General features: G+C 38.9%; 1 protein-coding gene across 4 annotated transcripts in view; it reads right to left on the reverse strand.

The window, feature by feature from the left end:
• Positions 1-21,493, reverse strand: part of txndc16 (thioredoxin domain containing 16) — a 56,326-nt gene that overhangs the window by 19,585 nt on the left and 15,248 nt on the right. For 2 of the 4 annotated variants that reach the window (XR_006842790.1, XR_006842791.1), the window contains exons 20-22: positions 18,543-20,083; positions 8,701-8,820; positions 8,436-8,570 (exon numbers count right to left, since the gene is read on the reverse strand). Coding sequence is in view for 1 of the 4 variants with exons in the window: in XM_046382887.1 (XP_046238843.1) it covers positions 19,896-20,083 (188 nt within the window). In the remaining 3 variants the exon portion in view is untranslated. Of the gene's footprint in view, positions 1-8,435; positions 8,571-8,700; positions 8,821-11,875; positions 12,496-18,011; positions 20,084-21,493 lie in introns of those variants that run through there. The other 2 variants (XR_006842789.1, XM_046382887.1) reach the window with 2 other exon arrangements.

Raw genomic sequence — 21,493 nt, forward strand, 5'->3', positions numbered from 1 at the left:
CTCAAAATGTCAAATGCCCTTTATATTTTGTTAAACTGACTTGGACCGGCACAGAACACTCACAAGCCTTCGTTTCAGTTTAGCAGACACAAATATGACACATTTAAATGCAAAAATGTGCTGACCTCAAATATCCTTCTATTTAGCCAATAGAACTGTACCCTGAATCTTTGTCTTTCCTCTCACAGCAATTTCACCATTTTACCACCTTAAATTTCCAGGGACACTTTCCCAAATATGAACTGACAGAAGAAGAATCCACTCTTACTATTAATGAGAACGACACCAGTTTAAAAAGTGACGACTGCCCATTTTCTGAGGTTATGCTCTAACTTGAATTATTACAACATCACATCAGAGTAGCTGCTGTAGGTAATCCTGAGTCAGATATGTTGCAAAATGGCCAGTTAAGTCAGGCAACTCTATCTCTGGTTGCTTGTGAAAAAGCAAAGGAAACTTCTTCCTAAGAGGAAACAAACTAAGAGACCCTAAGAGACTAATTCTCTCTCCCTCTTCTTCTTTTTCCCTTTCTGTGTGGTATGTTTGTGTAAGTGTGTCAGGTCTATATATGAGCCAGCAGTGAGTCTTGTCACAACAGAGTTAGCAGCACAGTTGTATCCTCCCATCAGCTTTCTGAAATAAATTCCAGGATCTACGCTGTGCAGACAGAAAGCATTTCTCTTCGTCAGGGACTGATGGCAGGCACATGCTACTGTGGTTTTCCTGTAAATGTTCTCGTGCTCATACTGGGGCTCACTGGATGTTATCGATTGCAGGTCATGTCTCCTTTCCAAACCAAACCACAGATAAGTGAAGCCACAGAGCTCTGAACAAGCTATACGTTAGAGCCAATTTCCAAGATCTTTTACCTATGTAAATGAAAGCTTTCTCTGGCTTTCCATGTTTTTAAAAGGACAAAGGTTGGCGTATAGTAGAATGCTTTAGCATCTTCTTCTATATCAACACCAGTGCAGAGAAGGAGAAAATCATTCTACCAGTGACTGTTATTCAGATGGTTGCTTTGAACAAAAGATAGATATACTTATGTTAATTTGTACTGATTATACTTGCTTTTCCACATTTTAATATTAGATAAAACGTCCACGCAGTTTTATTTGAACCAGGATTATATATAAATACCAATAAATCTAATTGCCACAAACAGAAATATAACTCATTTGTATCTTTTCCATGCAAAAAACTATACCTCAGGTCTCAGCTGAAATATTTTTGTTGATTTACTTGATGAAAAAGCAAGTTGTAAAAGTTGTAGTTTGTGGGTCATTACAAATGTTTAGTCAGATTCATCTTTTTAACAGTCAAGAGAGCATAAAATGTCTCATGTGGAAGATAATAGAATACAGTCTTGTCTGACTTATTTTATTAATGTTTCTCCACTCAACACTCTGTATTGAAGGCTTTTAGAAAACTGTTTTTTCATTACAAAAAAAAGGAAAAGAAAAAAAGATATCTAGTTTTACATAAAACCCTGGCTGATTTGAGACCTGGGAATTTTTCAGACATAATCTCCCTAATAGAAGAACATTATGACAGGCCTGAAATGTGACCTCAGTATTCCCACGCTCTATTCATCCTGGGCGGAAACGTGCCGTTAGACTTCACATTTAACCCGTAACAGCAAACCAAGTCTGTCTTCAAGGTGATGTCAAACACGTTAAAATGTGTTTTTAATGGAGCTTTTTAACTTACTGCCATGTAGTGTGTGTGCGTGTGTGTCGTTACTTCCTGGCATCATGTGTCAGCAAGTGATGGAGTAACCAGTGTCTGGTTTAAATATGACACAGACTTTGGCGTCGTCTGCACTGCTGGTTCATATTGTTGTGATGTTCTGTAACGCATTTCCCAGAATAACCAGTCAAACACTGGTGTGCAGCACTGGGATGTCTTTAAATTTTCTATTAATAAAGTTAATAATTTTGTATGGAAGCTCATCACTACCAAGTAAACAGAAATACATGAAATGCTTACCATGACAAAAAAAAAAAACTCATGATCAACTCATACATTTATTTCATAAAACATAATTAACATAACATAATTATTTCTATTTCTGCCATCTATACAAATTACCTTACAGCTTTGGATTACTTTTTCTGTTTGTTTCCATCTCTGTGTTGTTGTCCCTATCAATGGTAAGGTGGCTATTTAAATGAAATATATTCCACAGTGAGGTTCATGTCTTTGCAAAAATTCACTGCATGAATCATTTGAAATCTTATTTTTGAGGGAACAACTTGATTTATTGTGCCGTTAGTTTCTCTCTGCCGGTAGTACACTAAAGTGCACTTGGCCATATTATTGTTATGAGACGATGCTACAGAGCAGAAAGCATTCTGGCTGTGGCTTCCTGCGAATCAATAAAGTGAAGGTCGATGAGTCTAAAGGGAAAATCCACCATAAAACCCAATAGTACTACCTCATCAATTTTCTCCCTTAAGCAGAGACCGAGGCTCCACCTGGTACCTCTGCAATCACAAGAGACAAAAGGCCAAATTATTTTAGATTCGGTCAAACAAATTATATTTTGTTGGCATGAATTATGTGAAGGCTACGCTCTTGAAATAATGTATCAGTCAGAAGATTACGTGTCAGTAAGCCTGAACTGCTAACTGGCTCATCAAACTAAGGCAGCTGACTGATGTTAGCGTAATGTTTTGTTTGTCAGCACAACGCATCACGCGGCTTCTAACAGGTCTCCTTATTAAACTCTTTCCTAGCAGGGAAACATTTTCTCCCCTTTAATGCTTTGAATTTTCAGACAAATTTTCAGCTGAAGTTCAGGAGACCCAGGAGATGTGTGTTGGCACGTTTACTAGTTCTGACCCATCAAAATGTCAGTGAAACTGAAGAGCAACTGGACTAACTGATAAACACATCAGGCCGCAATGGAGACACATTTGTCAAGTAAATAATGATACAAGTCTGGCATCGATTTGCCTGACACCAATCAGTTTTGGAGGCTCTCATTTTATTTTTTTGTTAAATAAATATATCCTAACGATATATTTCCTGGTGATTAAGGGGGGAACAGGAAAGGGATATGTTATTAGATTTACAAACTTTTAAGTTTTTTTTCTTCATCTTACTCCGGTACAAGTCAGCCTCTGTAATAAATCAGCGTGTTTCAGTTGGCAGTAAGCTAAAGCAAAGAGTATGTGTGTGTGTGTGTGTGTGTGTGTGTGGACGACTGGTGATAAAAATACAGTAGGTGGTCCTGCAGTGACAGTAACATAAAACTGCTGCTCTAAATAAAAGATCGAAGATGGAAGAGCTCAGACTAAAACTGAATGCATGCCGGAATAAAAATATTATTTTTAACCCTCTAAACTATTCCTAAATATTGACATATCTCCATTTATCTGTGTTTGTCCACTCCCTACCCTCTATTTCCTCTGCTCCCCACATATATAATCTACTTCTACCTTACTGTGATCGCTTTCCATGTCAAACCTCCTTTGCCTCTGACCCCTCGTCATCCATAAATATTGATAGGCCTCTCCTTATCTCTCCTTTTCTGCCATGCCAATACTCCCTTGTGACCCTCGGTGTTTGCTCGTGAATTATGGCTGAAATGTGCGTTTCTGGAAACGTGGCCTGAACATACAAACAGCTCACTGCAGTTCTTCTTGCACTCCACGTCTAAACACTAAAACAAAAATCTTGATTTTCTTTTTTCACGGGAAAGTTAATTTCCTTTAAAGCAAACTACGCTGTTTACAACCTAAACCTGTCACAGCTTTGACGTGTTGACTGAAAATGATGAGTCATTTCTCTCCTGAGATGTTTAGATAGTTTTGTAGAAATACTTTACATAGAACACCCATTCCCAAACTTTTTTAATCAGACGCATCCTTGACATCTGGAAACACTGTTCATCGACTCTGAGTGCGTCTAAGCAAGTATCACTGATGTAAACACAGAGTCAGACTCCCCTCATCCCACCAGAGTCCTTCATTCTGTCAATAAGAACGCCCGTCAAGTACCACAGCTTGAGTCTCATTTCATCCATTTCATTACCCTGCGACTGGACATTGGCCAGGAGCAGCCTCGAGTCCAAGTTTGTTCTCTCAAGGCGGTCTGGCTGGTCTGAATGAATGGTTGAAAGGTGCAGTGATCGTCCTAAAAAATCTGCTGCACCTTCTGAGTGTATTTCTCTCAAAGGTAATACATGATTCAGTAATAAAGTCAAAAAGATATGAGACTAAAACAAAAAATGAGAGTCAAAGAATAAGGAATAAATAATAATAATAAAGAATAAAAATAACAGCTCAACTGAGAGTCTAGTGTATAGAAGTACAGAGAATAGAGCAGATAACTGAAGAGGAAGTGGGACCACAGCCTTTACCGACACACATGCGGTCTACAAATGCGCACATGCAAGCAGAGATGAGGGTTTTGCACAAAGTGTGAAAACCCATCTGTGAATTTGTCAGCAAGACACGACCAACACAAACGAGTTACTACTGCATGTGTTGTGTACTGCCCATGCTGAACGGTGTTCACACCAACACTAAGGATTACATCAGCAGCTAAAAATCCCCCACGATCAAATTATTCAAGGTGAGGAACACCCTTTAATGAGCCACTGTGCTGAAAAAACAGTTGAGGTGTGCCAGCACCACTCGCATTTTATTTCCCGGTGTCAGGTCCTTTGTCACGCACAAACACACACACACACACACACACACACACACACACATTAATCTCTCTAAGAGGGCCCTCACTGACATAATGCCTTCCTTAGCCCCTTTTCCTCATCATCACAACTAAATAACCTAAACCCAACCTGTGGCCTTGCTTTGTTTCTCTATGCTATCTGCTGTATCTGGTCAACTACATGTAGACTGACTGAACGGGACATGGATATATGTAGGAGAAGGAAAAAAATTTATGTATCCCATGTCCATACACCTCAATAATTCTACACAGGTATTCACTGGAAAAGTGACAAATTACACAAAAAAAGTAAGCAGCCTAAAAATGGCTTGATTTTTGAGTGTGTTGTCGATGCAAACTCCTTTCCAACAATGAAATAAGAAGGAATAGAGAAGATGCTTGTCACAGATAAACAAACATTTAAACAGAGTGTGAAAGCCAGTTTGACAGCTTGAGAAACAAAAAATATTACATATGAGGAAAGCTATATGGCTTCTACTACTTTAAGTGGCAGCTTGATTGATGGCACACTCACACATAACTTCCTGTTATTATAGGGTGAAATAAGATGATTTCTTGTATACTAACTGCAAAAACAATGTACTGTAAAGATCAGTATAACAGTACACACTGTACACAGTTAGTATGTATTATGAAATGGGACACAGCTACTGTGTTGCATAACCAGTCAAACAAGCTCCAACCAGCAGAAAAAGTAGAGTAACTGCATATTTATTCAAGTTAGTACTGGTGGCCTTTTTATATGATGATCTGCTGGCTTCAAGATCATTTTTTTTTCAGTTTCAGAGAGATAATTATAAGCTCCATAATTTAATAATTTTTTCAGTTTATTATTATGATGATTTACTAGCTGATGGACGCAGGCGGAGTATCATTGTAAATGGTTTTGTGCTTTGTAATCAAGGAAAGTCTCTGCACCTCCCTTCTGAGGTAGGAATATCGATACCAGCACACAGAACTCATACTCAGCCTGAGACAACTGATGCTATACTCAGTTCATTCATTCTGTATGATCTCATTCATTTACACCAACAGGTATGGTTATACACATCGTACAGAATCCATACATCAAACCAGGTCAAAATAAGAGCAATTATTCATACATACCAAACTCTTTGTATGCATGTTCTTGAGATCATCACACAGCTGCCACATTCAAGTGATTTTATCTGCTGCAGTTCACTCCAACCAATTCATCAACTCTGCTGTGCGTGTGTGTGTGTGTGTGTACCCTTTCTCAAGGGTATCTGTCCGTTACCCAGCTCCTTGATCAATAACCTCACTCACAGACACACACACGCACACACACACCATTTATCCATTTTATAGATCCTTATTCTCACATAATTCTTGAATCATGCTCTGACCAGAATAGAGAAATCCCCTGATCTCTTCACTTCTCTCCTCACACCTCCATTCATCATTCACATTCATAAAACCATCACATTTAATGTATGTAGGTGACCTGTGCAGTCACCACATGGGAGCTGTTAAAAGCCCTGCTGAGCCTATGGTTTCCTGCTGTATGCGGACATGCATTAAATAGAGCTGCACTGTTTCATTCACAGTTTGTAAAGAAACATTTGTGAATAGTGAAGACATCGTCTGCTGGTAGTATTAGGATACAAGGCGTCACTGAGACACAGTTGCCTGATTCTAACTGCTGGTGTCACGCACTTTGTAGAGAATTGCATCCATGCAGCACTCGTATTGATCTGCTGCGCTCAGCCTGTGTCCCAGTGGGTCTCATGCATGACAGAAATAACCTATTTTGTGCTTCAGATTTTTGCCTTAACTAATGACCCACTCTGGTGGCACATTCCTACGTCAATGAAGCTATCTTTCCAGTGAATGCGTCAGTCGTCATTTAGCGATAAGGACACAGTGTTTCCACAGGATTTCTCTTTTTGAAACTGAGACATGTTGATTAACCTCTGTTTTCCTCTGTGGTGCAGCTCACAGTCAGTCATCCACCAGAAGACCGATGTGACACGAGGTGCATGCGGACATCATTAAGTTAAATGTATTGACAGCCCCAATTTTTTATTTATTTATTTTTTTAGTTATCTGGCGGAAAAATAAGATTCAGTTTGTAACTTTGTAAAGATCTTGTGTTTGTTATAGTTAGACTCAAAGTCACAGTTTTAGGTTTTGGAAAGTTAAATATTTCAGGTGTTTGAGCATCCTGGATATATGACAACTGTTCACAGTGCATTAAGATGTCAATTTTCAAAAAGAAATAGCTTATAAATGCTCAGACTTTGATCTATCAAACTAATTCAATTAGATTTTAACCGTAATAAAAGCAGCACCAACACATGCCATCAAAATGTAACAAAAAATTTGAACAAAGATGCAGTCCAGTGAACGCAACATACTCAATATAAAACAAATGAATATAAGTGCACTGATGGCGGGAAATTATCCAACTGTTTATACTAGTATGCCACTGCTCTCACGACATGCTCAAACACAACACAGCATCAACGGACTGTTTAAGTGTGTGTGCGAGGTCGAACAGGAATGCATGCACAAAAGAGGGATTACAGCTCTGACGTCATCAAAAACATGAAGCAGTTAACCACACACACACACACACACACGCGCGCGCGCACGCAGTTTTAACAGGACAGAGCTGTTCAGGCTTATCATGGGTGGCAGTCACACACACATACATACACACACACACACACACCCTGTCTCATCAAGAACATAAACGATGTGGGACATTTCTGAAAAACAGAGGCAGAGGAGGATGTTTACCAGGTTCTACATGAGGAGACACAGAGAGGCACAAAGAGGAGGATGTTTTCTCTACTGCAAGTTCATATACCTCAACACACCCAGACACACACACACACACACACACACACAGAGCACACTGTATTGACCCTTTCTGTGTCTAAGAGAATTAGAACTATATGAAAAGACTCTTCTGGATAAAATATGCAGAACTTTTCTCCATATTGATCCAGCAAAAACCTCTTAATGCCCACAAATGTTACTAAATGCTGACAAATGCTGACAACAGAATATGTGTACGTGTGTGAGTGTGTGTGCATTAGGTACATTATGAAAGAAGATGATATTTAGAGACAAGCCCTCATTAATAAATCAATTCAGCCACTTAGGAAATTCCCATGTTGGGTCTCATGTTGCTGTCTCAGTTTGAAGGAAACTTCTCTGAAATCTCTGATGATTAGACGGCGAGAAATCACAACGCCAAACCTAAAACTACCACTTCCAAACAGAGGAGCTCAGCCTTTTCGGTGTTCGCCTTGGCATTAGCATGAGATTATGCTGGGATTAAATCACAGCCAAGACAAACGTCCAAGCTGGTTGTTCAGTTTTCATTTTGCCGTTAATAATAAAGATATAATAAAGAGAAATAGTGTTAATGCTGGTGGTTTTCTGATGTTTACTGTGCTCTGTAAATTTCATTTACTTTTTTTAAAATACCACACATACTCCAATAACCATCAGATAACTGAAACCTACTGTGCTGCTTTAGAGTGCGGCTACTTCATTTCAGCCCACATTTGTGCACATCGCAAGGACCGTCAGAAAAGCTATGCTGCATTTTGCTCAGAGGCTTTTCACCTTTACTCCTTCAAAATAAAAGTAAAACATAGCTACATATAATTTATGTATATAAATGGGTAACATTCACTCTGTCCCATAGGTGGCAATTGCGTGATGTATCATATTGACACCACAACTGCATATTGATTACTTACTTATCTGTACAACATCTATTGCACGTCTGCCCGTCCCGGATGAGGGATCCCTCCTCTGTTGTTCACCCTGAGGTTTCTCCCATTTTTTCCTGTTAAGGGATTTTCTAGGAGTTTTTCCTTAGTCGATGTGAGGGTCTAAGGGCAGAGGATGTTGGTATGATGTTATGTAAAGCCCTTTGAGACAAACTGCTTGTAAAAATGGGCTTTACAAATAAAGTTGTCTTGTCTTGTCTTATTATTGCAGTTGATAAGTTCCAATACTCACCATAAATTCTCCATGTCGAACTATTCTTAGATTCTCCAACAGTGGGTTTTAATTGATGATCTCATCATCTTCATCACTTGTTTGTCCTTGTCTCTTCCTATTTTCCTCAAAAAGGGAGTACTGTAAAAAAAAACAACAAAGGGTGTATTGGGATCTGATTCTAGTAAAACTCAAACATGCACGGTCATTTCTAATGACATAAAGATAAATTTCATCACTTCTTTACAAAATTATACATACACATCCTTTAATTTTCATAACAAAATGCCAACACTGACCACATGTGACTCAAATAACAACAAACGTTCCTGTGATGTGAAACACTCTGCAAACACAACAACAACATTCAATGCTTCAAAAGCAAGCAAAAACTCTACAAAATATCTGGGAAAGTTTGACAGTCGAACTTTATTACTTATATGGACACAACTTTTGTTTGAAACTATGCATCATCTTTTCCTGTAAAACTTATTTTGGATGAGGAGCACGGATTTTGATGTGATCCAGACTGCAGAGACTAATTGTGTTAATATGTTTCACCAGAGTACAGCAGTACTCCCACCATACAGGAAATAGCTGGGGCCAGATTCAGATGAAGATTTGAGACTAAAACTCGCTCAAAAGTCAGAAAAATTCAGTATTTCTAGATGTGTAGCTGTACTGACTTCGACCTTTCAATGCAGTTACAACCATGAAACACTCCTGTGGCTTTTTACGTAGCATTAATTCATTGCTTGTAACCATAATTGACATCTCATCTTGATATCTCAGCTGACATTATTAGGCAATAAGGTAATTAAGGCAGTCAATAGAGTTCACATCCAAAGAGACCTCACAGTGAAGTATGCAGTGAAAAGATCATAAAGAGTGAAAGGATGATGCTACTGATCAAACAGATGTTAAGACTCAAAGTTAAGTGCACAAGTGTGCCTCTGGAGAGCAGAAAAGAAAAAAATGTTCTCTGTTTTCTCCTTTTAATAATCACAGTTTATGAAAATGGCCTATGCTTGTTTCTTGTGCGCATACATCATTTATAAATCTGGTCCAGGTCCTTTTCTGCGTTTTTTATACAGACCCTTCTGGCTTACAGGCAGAAACCATCAATCCGAAATGTTCTCACTTGTACACACGTGATATATTTGTGTAATGTATGTGTCTATGACCAGGAAAACCTGTGGAATATAAAATAATAAGGGATGGAAATGAACTGAAGGTTATAATCTGAACAGCCTGTTAAGAACAGATAAGGATGAGCGTGTCAGAACGAGGAGTGATGATCTTCAAATTATTATCCACATTCTGATAAGGCATTTAATTGCTTTGTAAACCACGTCAAAGTGAAAGCAGCTTGAGTGATTCTGGTCAGTAAACAGAGCTCTGACAGAGCTGCCTGCTTCACCCTGAGCTTTCTGCTGCTTTGTGATGCTTCTGTCCTGTTTGCACTATGTGTCTGAGTCTCCGAGGAGCAGCAGGAATGCTGACCTCCGCTCTTCCTCTTCTGGGTCTCTCCCTCCCTATTTTGCAATTAGCTTCCAGTAAAAACAAGTGCCTTTTAATCCATGCTGAATTTGGAAAGCTCCAAGTAGGAGATATCTTAATCTGTCATGCTTCATATAATGTTATTGCAGCTGAGGGAGCAACATCAGTCATGTACAAATAAACACCCAGGAGAACAAATACACCAGAATTATCAGATCAGTCAGTCTCATCTTTCTCTCTGAAAGAGGGTCAGAGGTCACTTCAACAGGATGGACTCTGTGACTCATCAGAGGATCAAACCCAGAAGAGACTGCAGGTTGCACTCTGAAGCAGCACCAACAGCTCAATAACAGCAGCAGAGCCTGGCAGCCATGTGAAATCAAACCTCTCTGCTCCTGAAGGTCCATGTTTGGAGAATTTAAAAGGTTTACCTCTCCACGTTTGAAAGTTTATCACAGAGATTTACAGCAGCCGAGCTCAGCTTACCTTACCTTACCTATAACCCTTTCTTCAAACTTGATGCATGAACAAAAGAAAAAACATTTGCTAAACTGAAGCACTTTAATGAAGGAGTCATTTACAAAAAGACAATAAAGGAGACATGAGATGAAAGGAGGAGCTCTGAGCCACTCCAATAAAAGTCAGTCATCCATCATTCAAGATTTTTGTCTGAGAGCTTCTCATTCTGTAGTTTGAGCCATAAGTTGAGAGACTGTAGATGACGTAAGTGAAATTTACTGCCAACATCCACAGCTCCCCCTTGCCTGTCGCCTTGCTTGTATCATTAGCTGTTTGAGTGGCTTGAATCACAATACTTATGTTTAAAATAGCACCAGTGCCTAATGTTCCTAATTGTAATCGGTCAAATGCAGCCTTTGAAGGACGCGGCCCCTGAACTGGGACACAGCTATAGTCAGCTATAGTCATTTGAGCCGTTGTTTATAAAGACATATCGATAATAACAGCTTTCAGAAAACAGCTGATAAATACTGCCTGATGTGGGTGAAATATTTGCACTTGTTGTACATTTGGGCTGCAGCTACTGATTATTTTCATTATCAATTAATCTGTCGAAAAGCAGCACATCTTTACATTTAAGAAGCTGGAACCAGTGGACGTTTGACCTTCCTGACTGAGAAATGGCTGGAAGCGTTAAGCAAAACAGTTTCCTTGGGTTCGACAAACTGATTAATGGACTGATCAGGGTAGTTCATATTCCTGAACAGAATGTGGAACATCCATCAGTCCATCAGCCGTACGAACTCACACTTTAGGCGAAAATAAAACGTCGTAAAATGATCTTCAAGCATTTATTCATTCATTCAATCATTCAGTATAAAATAATGAGCAAGGGCCCATCAAATGTATATATAAAATGTCATCACATTATTAACAATAATAATAACAATAATGATAATATAAATACATTTCAACAATACACACAACAATATTTAGAGAAGCTGACCGATTAGTGGAAGACAGCAGCTGTGAAAATGACTCAATCAATTAATAAAGATCAGCCTCCACACACACTTTAATCCATGACAGGGAGTAAGTGCCTTGGATCACACACACACATAAAACACACATGATGATGCGTTGTCAGAACAATGCAATGACAACTTCCTGTTTCTCTTTGTTTCACTTCAGAGTCTCTTATGCTTGAAATTGGTGGTTTTGAGAGGGAAAGAATCCCAAAAATAGCCGAAGGCCCTCAGTCCCAGGTGAAATGACTGTGGGAAAGAGTTCGAAGTGAAGAACCGAGAAAACCCAAACCAAAGAGGGATCAGTCATGTGATACAAGATTATTTTATTCCTGTGTGCAAATACTGAACAAATTCCATTTAGTTTAATTTAAATTTCAAACAGGGTTTTACTCTCTTACAAGAGCACTGAAGAAATGATTGAAATAACTATCAAGAGTATACAACAAATACTGAGTTTGAATAGTCTGTGCATTTCTGTTGGGATCTAATACTTACTACATTTAAACATGCATCAGCTACATCTGTCTTATGTCCATCATTTAGCTGGGATCCATGCATTCTTCTGAAGTTATACCACTGTGTTGTTGTTACTAATTTCAGGGATGTCTGGTCGATTTTGGGTCCAGACAAGAACTGATGAAAGAAAAAGTACGTGGCTCCCAATTTTCCTTTGTTTAAACAGCCAAGAGAAGGAGAACAAAACCTCAAGCTCTCTGCTTCTGGCTGCAGTTGTGGCAGAAAATCTCTGAAATAACAGAGCAGCTTTCAGCGAGACTTTATCTTCCTCTCTGTAACACTGGTTCACACTGCCTTTGTTCACCTGTCCAAACTCTCCATCGATACACACACACACACACACATACAGAGCTTTTGTTAACTATTCCAATAGGTGCTAAAAGGTACTGCATTGTAGATCTCCCAGGAGCTATAAGGGGGAGAGAGAATTTCTTTGTATTGTAGCACACAAGAGGCAGCACAGAGACGCTTTCACTCTTTTCATCATTTCTTTACTCTGTCCACTGTACTTTGTAGATCTGCCTCAGAGTAAAACCTAACAAGAAGAAAGGGAATCAGAGCTTGGAGATTTTGTTTACATGTGAGATTTGCATCCTTTCATGGTCTGTGGCAGCAGCAGCTGACAATTTTCATTAGAAATTAATCAGCAGACCTTGTTATTAAATAAAAGGACAGAGTACAGTAGCAACAACCAACCAAGGGTTAATACTATTCAAAACATCAACATCAAAACATCATTTTATTCTTTTATAAAACACAATCTGTTTTTTGCTTGCTGGTCCCAGTTAGACGTCTCTCCTAAACTGGCAACAGTACAGTTTTGTGAGAAATATTACGATAAGAAAGACCAAATCTGGGAAAAGTGCAAGAGGATTTGTCCACAGCCATGTTACCATCTGCCATATTCCCTCTCTCTCACCACACACGAAAACACCAAATTTCCTGACATCTACTCCTTCATGGCAGCCTATTGTGTTTCTCTTCCCAGAATTGTGCAACAGACCCAATAAAAGCTTCTCAGATATCATTCTCCTAGATGGATTTCACACACACAAACACACACACAGAATATGAACCTGCACAAACAAGATGCCAAAAATAACCATAAATATTCATTTGTGATTCTGTTGCTTTTTACATCAATACATGTACTATGATGAACACACACATCTAAATAAAAGTGACTCTGACTCTCAGTATGTGAGAGTCCTGGGTCAAGGCTGTAATGTATTCCCTATCAAATATAAACCTTGCAGCTGCCCTCAAGTTATGACAAAGATTTTAATGTAAATCACCATTTTATTGGTGACTTAATTCGGTGACATTTCACCGAATGTCAGTGTTTCCTTAGCTGAGAGCCGTGTTTTTTGTTTTTTTGTTTTTTTTTTAATTCAAAGCAGGTTTGTAGCTCGAAGGAAAATCCAATAAATCCATTTAAGTGAAAAAACACAAAATCATTTCATAGGATCAACTCTATTCACTGCAGTCCTTGATATTTCAACACATTATGAGTCACAGGAAGTCAAAGTGAAACAAAGCAGACAATTAAGTCTGCATACTGTTATATACTGCTATACATGACAACATGTTTCTGAAGATGAACACTAATTAAACATTTTATGTGTACAGGTTCTTCACAAAACAATCAGAAACATTTCTAACAATGGTAATTTATTGGTGTACTGCACCACGATCATGTTTCTGGCTCCCTCTCTTGGCTGAGTGCATACAGTAAATGCAGTTATGCTGCACTTGGACCTTTGTGTAAATAAATAAAACAGCTTCAGAGACTTTTGCTCACTACTACTTCTGAAACAAACGTTTCATATAACAAGAAATATGAAGGACGAGTGCTTCCACTTTTTTCCTAAATTAACTCTGAATTAGCTCAGGTGAGCTTTGCTGTATGATCTGAACATATGAACATAAATGCCCATTTTCCCTGAAGCTAACCTTTATATTATGTTTAAAAAGAAGAAGAAAAAGAAAAACGGAAACGGATCTGTACACAGTATGCATTTCAGAGCTGGAGGAGCTGGCAACTGTAGGGTGAGCATTCATTCAGGCTGGACCCGACTATGATGGCACTACCACAGACCTAAATTTATATTCGACAAAAAGATAATGATATTTTCTGATGTCAGCTGAGGTGATCTTTTCAGATGAGGCGCCTCCACTATAAAGCTCTACAGGAAACGTGGTGTGTGCTCCAAAGGCAGTTTTGAGTAGCGTCCACGGCACTAAGTACGCTACTTTCTACTAAAAATCCCACAATGCCTTTCTGTGAAAGTGTGAAATCTGAATTAAATGCTCTCAGTTACACAGTGAGTGAAGAAAAAGGGAACAAGGGAGTCATTTCTGCATTAATGCGGCTGGTGGTCAAACAGTTAGATGTTTAATAAGACCTCATGAGATGACTTCGGCACCAATCTTCCCCAAACAATTTTCATTGTGCAGAATTCCAGTTCATAATGATGCAGGACTTTAAATAGAGTTACTGTACAGTAACCATGTCATTGTATTAGCCAGCAGTCATGACTAGGCTACACGGTAATATGTGATTAAATTCTCCATAGATATGATATTAAAAGCAAAATCTGACCTTAAACGCTTATGTCATTTTGACTCATCTGTGTCCCTACGCCCTTCATGGTTTAATTCCTTTTTATCATTCTCCCCTATGGCACAAAGACAGGAAATGGTGTCAAATGGTTTCCATAGCAACACAGTGTGTCACCATTGGCAGCTGGCCAATATTAGCAGTGACCTCTGGAGCTGATGAATGAAACATATTAATAAAATAACAGTCTGACATGCTCTCACATTCACACACTCATGCACTTGTCATAACGAGCCGATTCATTGACTTCCTGATGACCACAGTGACAACACTGGCTTCCCCACAAGGCCGAAAATAATCTGTATTATTAGACATTCAGTCATTAACATCAAATCTCCGCTACAACTACTCATTCTTCCCCCTGCATATGGTATATACTTTTTATTTTTAGGTCAAGTTTTATTCATGTTAAGTTTGTTGACTTAACTTAACTTGACAAAATGGCACCCATTGTTACCATGAATAAAATTACAGATGTCTCTGGGTTTGAATATTGTTGGAAACATTTGGAATAATGTACGTACATAACATGTATAACAAAGGTCTTGCCGACATTTTAATGTGGAGTGTATGTTAGTGTGTTTGTTATTAATCAAGGAAAATATCTTAAATGATATACAATGATTTCAATCTCAATCTGGCATTCAGGAATTCAAAAGGAGGAACAAACATGGCAAATAACACTCAAACTTTCTTGCACAAGTCACAAGCCAAACAGGTACTGTGGAGGAAGTACATCCTTTTCAGATAACCACACAGCTGTGTCGTAGCACTATCACCCCACATCACCTCTTCAAATCCTTGTAGCTGACAGCTGAGGCTTCTCCTAGCTTTTCATAAGAATGTACTTCCCTATGAATGAACATTTCTTATTTGAATGTTTGCCAGCAAGTGATAAAGTAGAATAATCCACTTCAACTTGTGCAGTTATGCAAATAATATTCAACAGAGTTTAATGGCCTCTGTAGAACGTTTACTTTTCAATAACTGCATGGCTGTTTTAAATATTTTCTTTTGTGCTGTCATGTCGAAATGCAACCTGGCTTGGGCAATGAAATCCTCTGTGTGTGTATGTGTTTGTGAGAACACAGATTAAGGGACATCCCGAAGGGGTTTTAGTGCAATTATGGTCAAGAATTTGATTATCACAATCATGGTGTATATATATTCCCACACACAGCCAGATAAAGTTCACAAACAAACACACACAGTACACACAGCCTTGTTCTGAAAGTATTCCCAATGCAACTCCGTCTCTCTATAACCTTGCCTCTGGATGGCTGGGATCATCTGTGGGATCATCTGTGTGTGTGTCTCTCTCTCTCTCACACACACACACACACACAAATCAATGACGTACATCCAAAAACTGGACTAATAACACTGACACATGAGAGGCACATACATGTACATAGTGTAGGATCATCATCTGATCCTACGCACAGGTAAGCCCTCCTGGTCCCAACAAACACAAGCAGGCTCATATGGAGACAGAAATCAGTATTCCCAGACACACTGAGCCCTCTTATGGCTCTGCTGTGTTTCTGCCTCCCCATCATCTCATCTTTTCTGCATTCTCACACTCGTGCATCTCTGTGTTATTATGCCATCAAGTCTCCATGATTGCGTAAACTGACCTTGTAATCAAGCCAGATTCCTTTATGCACAAGATTGCATGTGTGCTGACTTGCACTCTTGCCTTTGATTTCATCTCCTGTATGGCTCCTGTACGGATGGTTGAAACCAGTTGATGTGGTCAGTGTTATGCAAAACTAAACTGAAACTATTCAAAATGTTATGCGAAAGTGGCCCTTTGCTCAACTAGCATAAGTTGCTTTCGGTCAGTAAAATATATGGCAATGTAAGCATTGAGCCAAGCTGATGAGTAGCAGTGAACCAAAAACTTGATGTACTGTCTTTATAATTACTTCTACCGGTGAAACAAAAATCACAAGTTACAAGTTGGTGAAGAATGAACAAATGATGACACAAAACTGCCTGCAAAGGTTAACAGTGAGCACACTGCTTACTCTGTATGTGTGTGCGTTATGTCTCACAGAAATTGAATAATACACATGGTCTGCCTACATTAATGTCATAACTCACAAGTAACACAGGGACAGCGGGTTGGTCTACAATCTAGTTACATACATCTTCTACGCTGGATCATTTCCCAACTGACTGATTATGTTGACTCAAGTTTTCCAGGCAGGAGCAAATGCAATTATTTTGTATGTTTGTCTGTGTGTGCGTGTGATAGACTCACATGTTCAGGTTTAGAGTGTGATTCAGACATAAACTATTTGGCCAGAACTTATTAAAAAGATGAGAAAAAACACCTGCAAATACATGCAGGAAGGTATGTGCATTCAGGAAACATATTCAATTTTTGGAGGTTTTTCTTTTTTTTGTTTGTAGAAACTTCAGCTTCTTCAGCTCACAAGATTCAGTTTTCTAAAAGCACCTTACAGTAGGTTGTGGTGCCATATTGGGCCATAAGCAGACTGTGAAATTGGTCTGTACGCGGTTAAATTGTCATCATTAATCCAACTGTCAGCAGCTACACAGATTACTGCCACAGTTATCTGGCTAACTGGGCAGCCACACCATCATCTCATGTGTTTGATTTCCTTTTCAGTTTGGCTGAAACAGCTGTCAACACAGCAGGAGACTTAACTTTTAAAAGTCAGTGACAACAGTTACTTCACTTTCTCAAGCCAACACTGGCACTGCCATACATTACATAGCTGACACATGAGAAGCTGAGATCAGTTAAGCTCTCTAAACCCAGAACCATGTGATATCAGTCTGTTTAAAAATGTGTTTTCCAGACATCGCCTCAGGATTTAATCCTGTTTTAATCACTGGTTCCACTGAGGAATTCAAACAGATTCTGAATGGCGAAAGGCAGCCATCTGTGATGTGTAACACACACCGATTTGCTTGGCCTTGGCTTTTAATCGTGTTTTTCTGCTTACTACAGTTTTGACACTGATCGACTTGGACAGTGCACCGTAACTGAAAGACTGATTTCATGATGGAAAACTCCAAGACAAGAATTGTTTGCTATTTGAGAACTGCTTTCTGGCTGTTATTTTGGCCTGCATTCATGTCCAAATGGCCCTTGACTAATAAATAATTCAAATATGATCTTAAATCTGGCCTGCCACAGGGATTTAAGTTCACAGCAAAAAGAGACAATGCACATAATAGATGATGACCCACATCACACAAACGTTTCTTACCTGTTGCGTTTGCACAGTATATACAGAACAACAAAGCTTATAGCCTAATATAGAGGTACAAGTCAGTATAGAATACCTGAAAGAACAAAACGTTTACATTCACATCAAAAGGTACCAATGCATGAATAAAATACATAACTTAGTCAACATGGACAAAAAGCAGCTTATAGGCCAACAATTTATCAATGAAACAAGCATGGCGAAACTCGAGCACAGGGTCACAATCACACAAACATATCACGTATAAGTCAGTACGTGAGTGAAGACATAAACAGTATCTCAACCAGTCTCCATGATATGAACATGAACACAGCAAATAGCTGAATATATATATATATATATATACACACACTGTTATACTGGGCACACACACCGCCAAGAGCTGTTTAACCGTTAAGTGCAGCTAGTAAAGCTAGCAAAAGAGAGCTAGCAAAGACAGGCGGGGACCAGCAGACAGACAGACAGACAGACAGACAGATAGTGTGTCTGACTCACATTATCTGAAGTCCAAATCTTCCTTTTTTTCATTTAAATGAAGTATTCATGTTGGCAGCCATTGTGGACTTCTCATCTTCTCTCTTCATGACTGCTAACTAGCTAGCTTAACTAGGATTTTTAAAACGAGGCAGTTGGTATCGTTAGCGGCACTTTAAGTAGTTCTCACTCTTCATAAGTATTGCCAACACTTTTTTGTTGCTGTGAGGCCAGACTGTGACAGGGTTCTCACTTCACTTCAGTTTCTTTACCGGACACGTGTTCAATCACGGTTCTGCAGTGGTATTACAGTGACAGCTTCTTCTTTAATAGCTTACAAATACCTTCTAATCAACTTCACCTAGCTTCTTCTCGGTACTTTGGCAAGGGTGCAATACCGTCTGCGGCCACACAGACTGATATTTATAGGCCATTATAAAAGGGAGGCGCTGTTTCACGAGTGTCGAGTTGCAGTTTACATTCGTATCTGGACCATTGACTGTGCATAATGACTTTATTTATTATTATTTTATGTAAATCATTTTAGTACAATGTATATATCTGTGGTCCAGAAGACTTAACAAAACATTTAAACCCTAGTGTGCCTCAAAACATGGGACTGCTGAAATACTGTATTTCATTATAGCAATTCAAATATTTAATGCTTTCTGTATCGCACCCAGTACGCCTACTATCATACTCCAATGCATCCAATGTCATTTCTGCTGAGATAAACATATGCTCAGGCTGTAGACACATTCATACAAAGAGAATAACTGGAGAGAAATTGAAGCTGAAGATTGAGTTCAAAGGAAAATCTGCCCTAAACCACAGTCCAGGAGCCCTTCAGACCTTTCAGTACGTTCTTAGTACGGATGTTCCCTTTTAACTGAGATACTAATTGATTCAAACATCTCATGGTCCCAGAAACCACATCTGAAACAGCCACAGTTAAAAACAGACAAATCCGACTAACCTATTCCACCTGCTTTGATCTGCCGGGAAAAATTACACAGTCGTCCCATAATGCCCCTGTTATTACGAGAGAGGAGGTGGAACAATGGGAAAAACTATCTCATGATAGTATCCAAGACATTTTGAGGACACAGATATCCTTCACATGAAGTCACTTCAATTTCCACGTTTAACAGCATTAAAGCCGCTCTGATCATATGACCGATTAGGATCGACAGGCCTTATTAGTTCTGGAAAGATTCTTTTGTGGATTAAAAAAAATCATAAAATTAAGAAGGAAAGAATGAACTGCAATTTTGAATTCAATAATATTATGACAAATGTGGTCTAATAATACTTGAAAAAAGAAAAAAAAACTGAAGCCAAAATCAATACACAATCATGTTTAATCAGTGGCTGTTACAGTTCAGAGTGACTGTAGGGGTTAGTGCCAGTCGATCCTTTTGCCCCCACGTGTTCCTCCACGTTCACCTCCTCCTCCTCCTCATCCACCTTCTCGTCCTCTTCAGGAGTTAGCTGCATGTCCATGAAGTTCAGAATGTCACTGAACTCGACAGCAGGAGGCCAGCTGTCCTCACCCAACATCCCTGTGGAGAAGGACAGAGACAGAGATCTGTAATTACAATGTGACCGACCTCACCCAGCGGAAGGATAAATCAGTTTTAACTGGTTCTTATTACTGAGAAATATTTTATTTTATCCTGAAGGAGATGCTGTGTCTTTTTGTGGTTTATGGTTTTATTTATTTAAAGAAGATTTAACCACAGAGTTCACCGAAGATCAAAAGTATGCAGTAATTATGAAACAAACAATTACCAGTTAATATAATAAATTTTATACATTCTTGGATTTTAAGCAGTGGCTAATTTCAAGCTATCCTAGAAATTACTCAAATGAAACATTTTGAAAGGTCATTTTCAGCCCAGAGAGTCCAAGAGTCCAGTTTTTGTTAGGAAAAGTCAAAAGCCTTTCGTGTTACAAGCTGCAGATATTTGATAAGGTATACACACAGTTTTAAAAACTGCTTTGCAAGGAGATGTAGTCCCAGGAAGTAAAAATGGGAAGTTTAAAGCCACTGCCTACACTCTTTCCAAAGATTGCAGATGTTTGTGGAGAATGGATGGAATGTGCTGGACGACAATCTTTGGATCAGATAAACAGAGACAAGTCACAGCTGGTATCTTGTCTTCATCCATAAACTACAGGGTTCAAAAGGCCAAAGGTTAATGGTTTTGGACAGCCCAAGTTACCTGAACAATCATGACCTTAAAGACTCTTTTGCATTCATTATACATGTGGCTGCTTAACTAAAAGCCTCTTGCGCAGAAAATTAAAATTCCTCAGACAGGAACGGCACAAGTTCGATCCTGTCGCTGTTTGATCAACAGGCTTGTCTGAGGGCCAGCAGAACTGCACAATAATTTAAAAGCATAGACACACTTCTTTAACCTCTATACACCTTGGGAGCATGTGGCATTGCATGTGTGTCAAGAGGGGAGACAATACCAACTATTTTCTCCCTGACTGCACACTTCCACATAACTGTCACACGTTTATCTTTTTTTTTTTTTTTTATTTTATCCATGTGAAGTCATTCACATCTTTCAATGCTTGGCATTTTTCAACAGACCCACTGCTCCATATTGTATCTGTCTGGTAAAAATATGACTGCATTTCCTTCCCGTATTCTTCTTCTTTAGACAAATGAAAAATTTACATTTCAACAATTTCACATTTACATTTTAGGCATTTATCAGGTCTACTTACTTTACTCGCTTACGAATGGGAGGAAATGTAAATCAATGAGCAACCAGAACCAAAAGTTGCATCGGTCAGGTTTAAATGCCATTATAGTGTGTCCCATTTTTTAATGCAGAATTAAAATAATACACTCAGCAGACATTGTGCTGACAACGTGCTGACTGGCGTCATCCATGTGGAAATGTACCCGTACGTTGTGTTGGAAAGTCATCACTGCAGGTGGTCACCTAATCACT

This window comes from Scatophagus argus, chromosome 24 (genome assembly GCF_020382885.2).
Source record: "Scatophagus argus isolate fScaArg1 chromosome 24, fScaArg1.pri, whole genome shotgun sequence".
NCBI classification, from domain to species: Eukaryota; Metazoa; Chordata; class Actinopteri; family Scatophagidae; genus Scatophagus; species Scatophagus argus.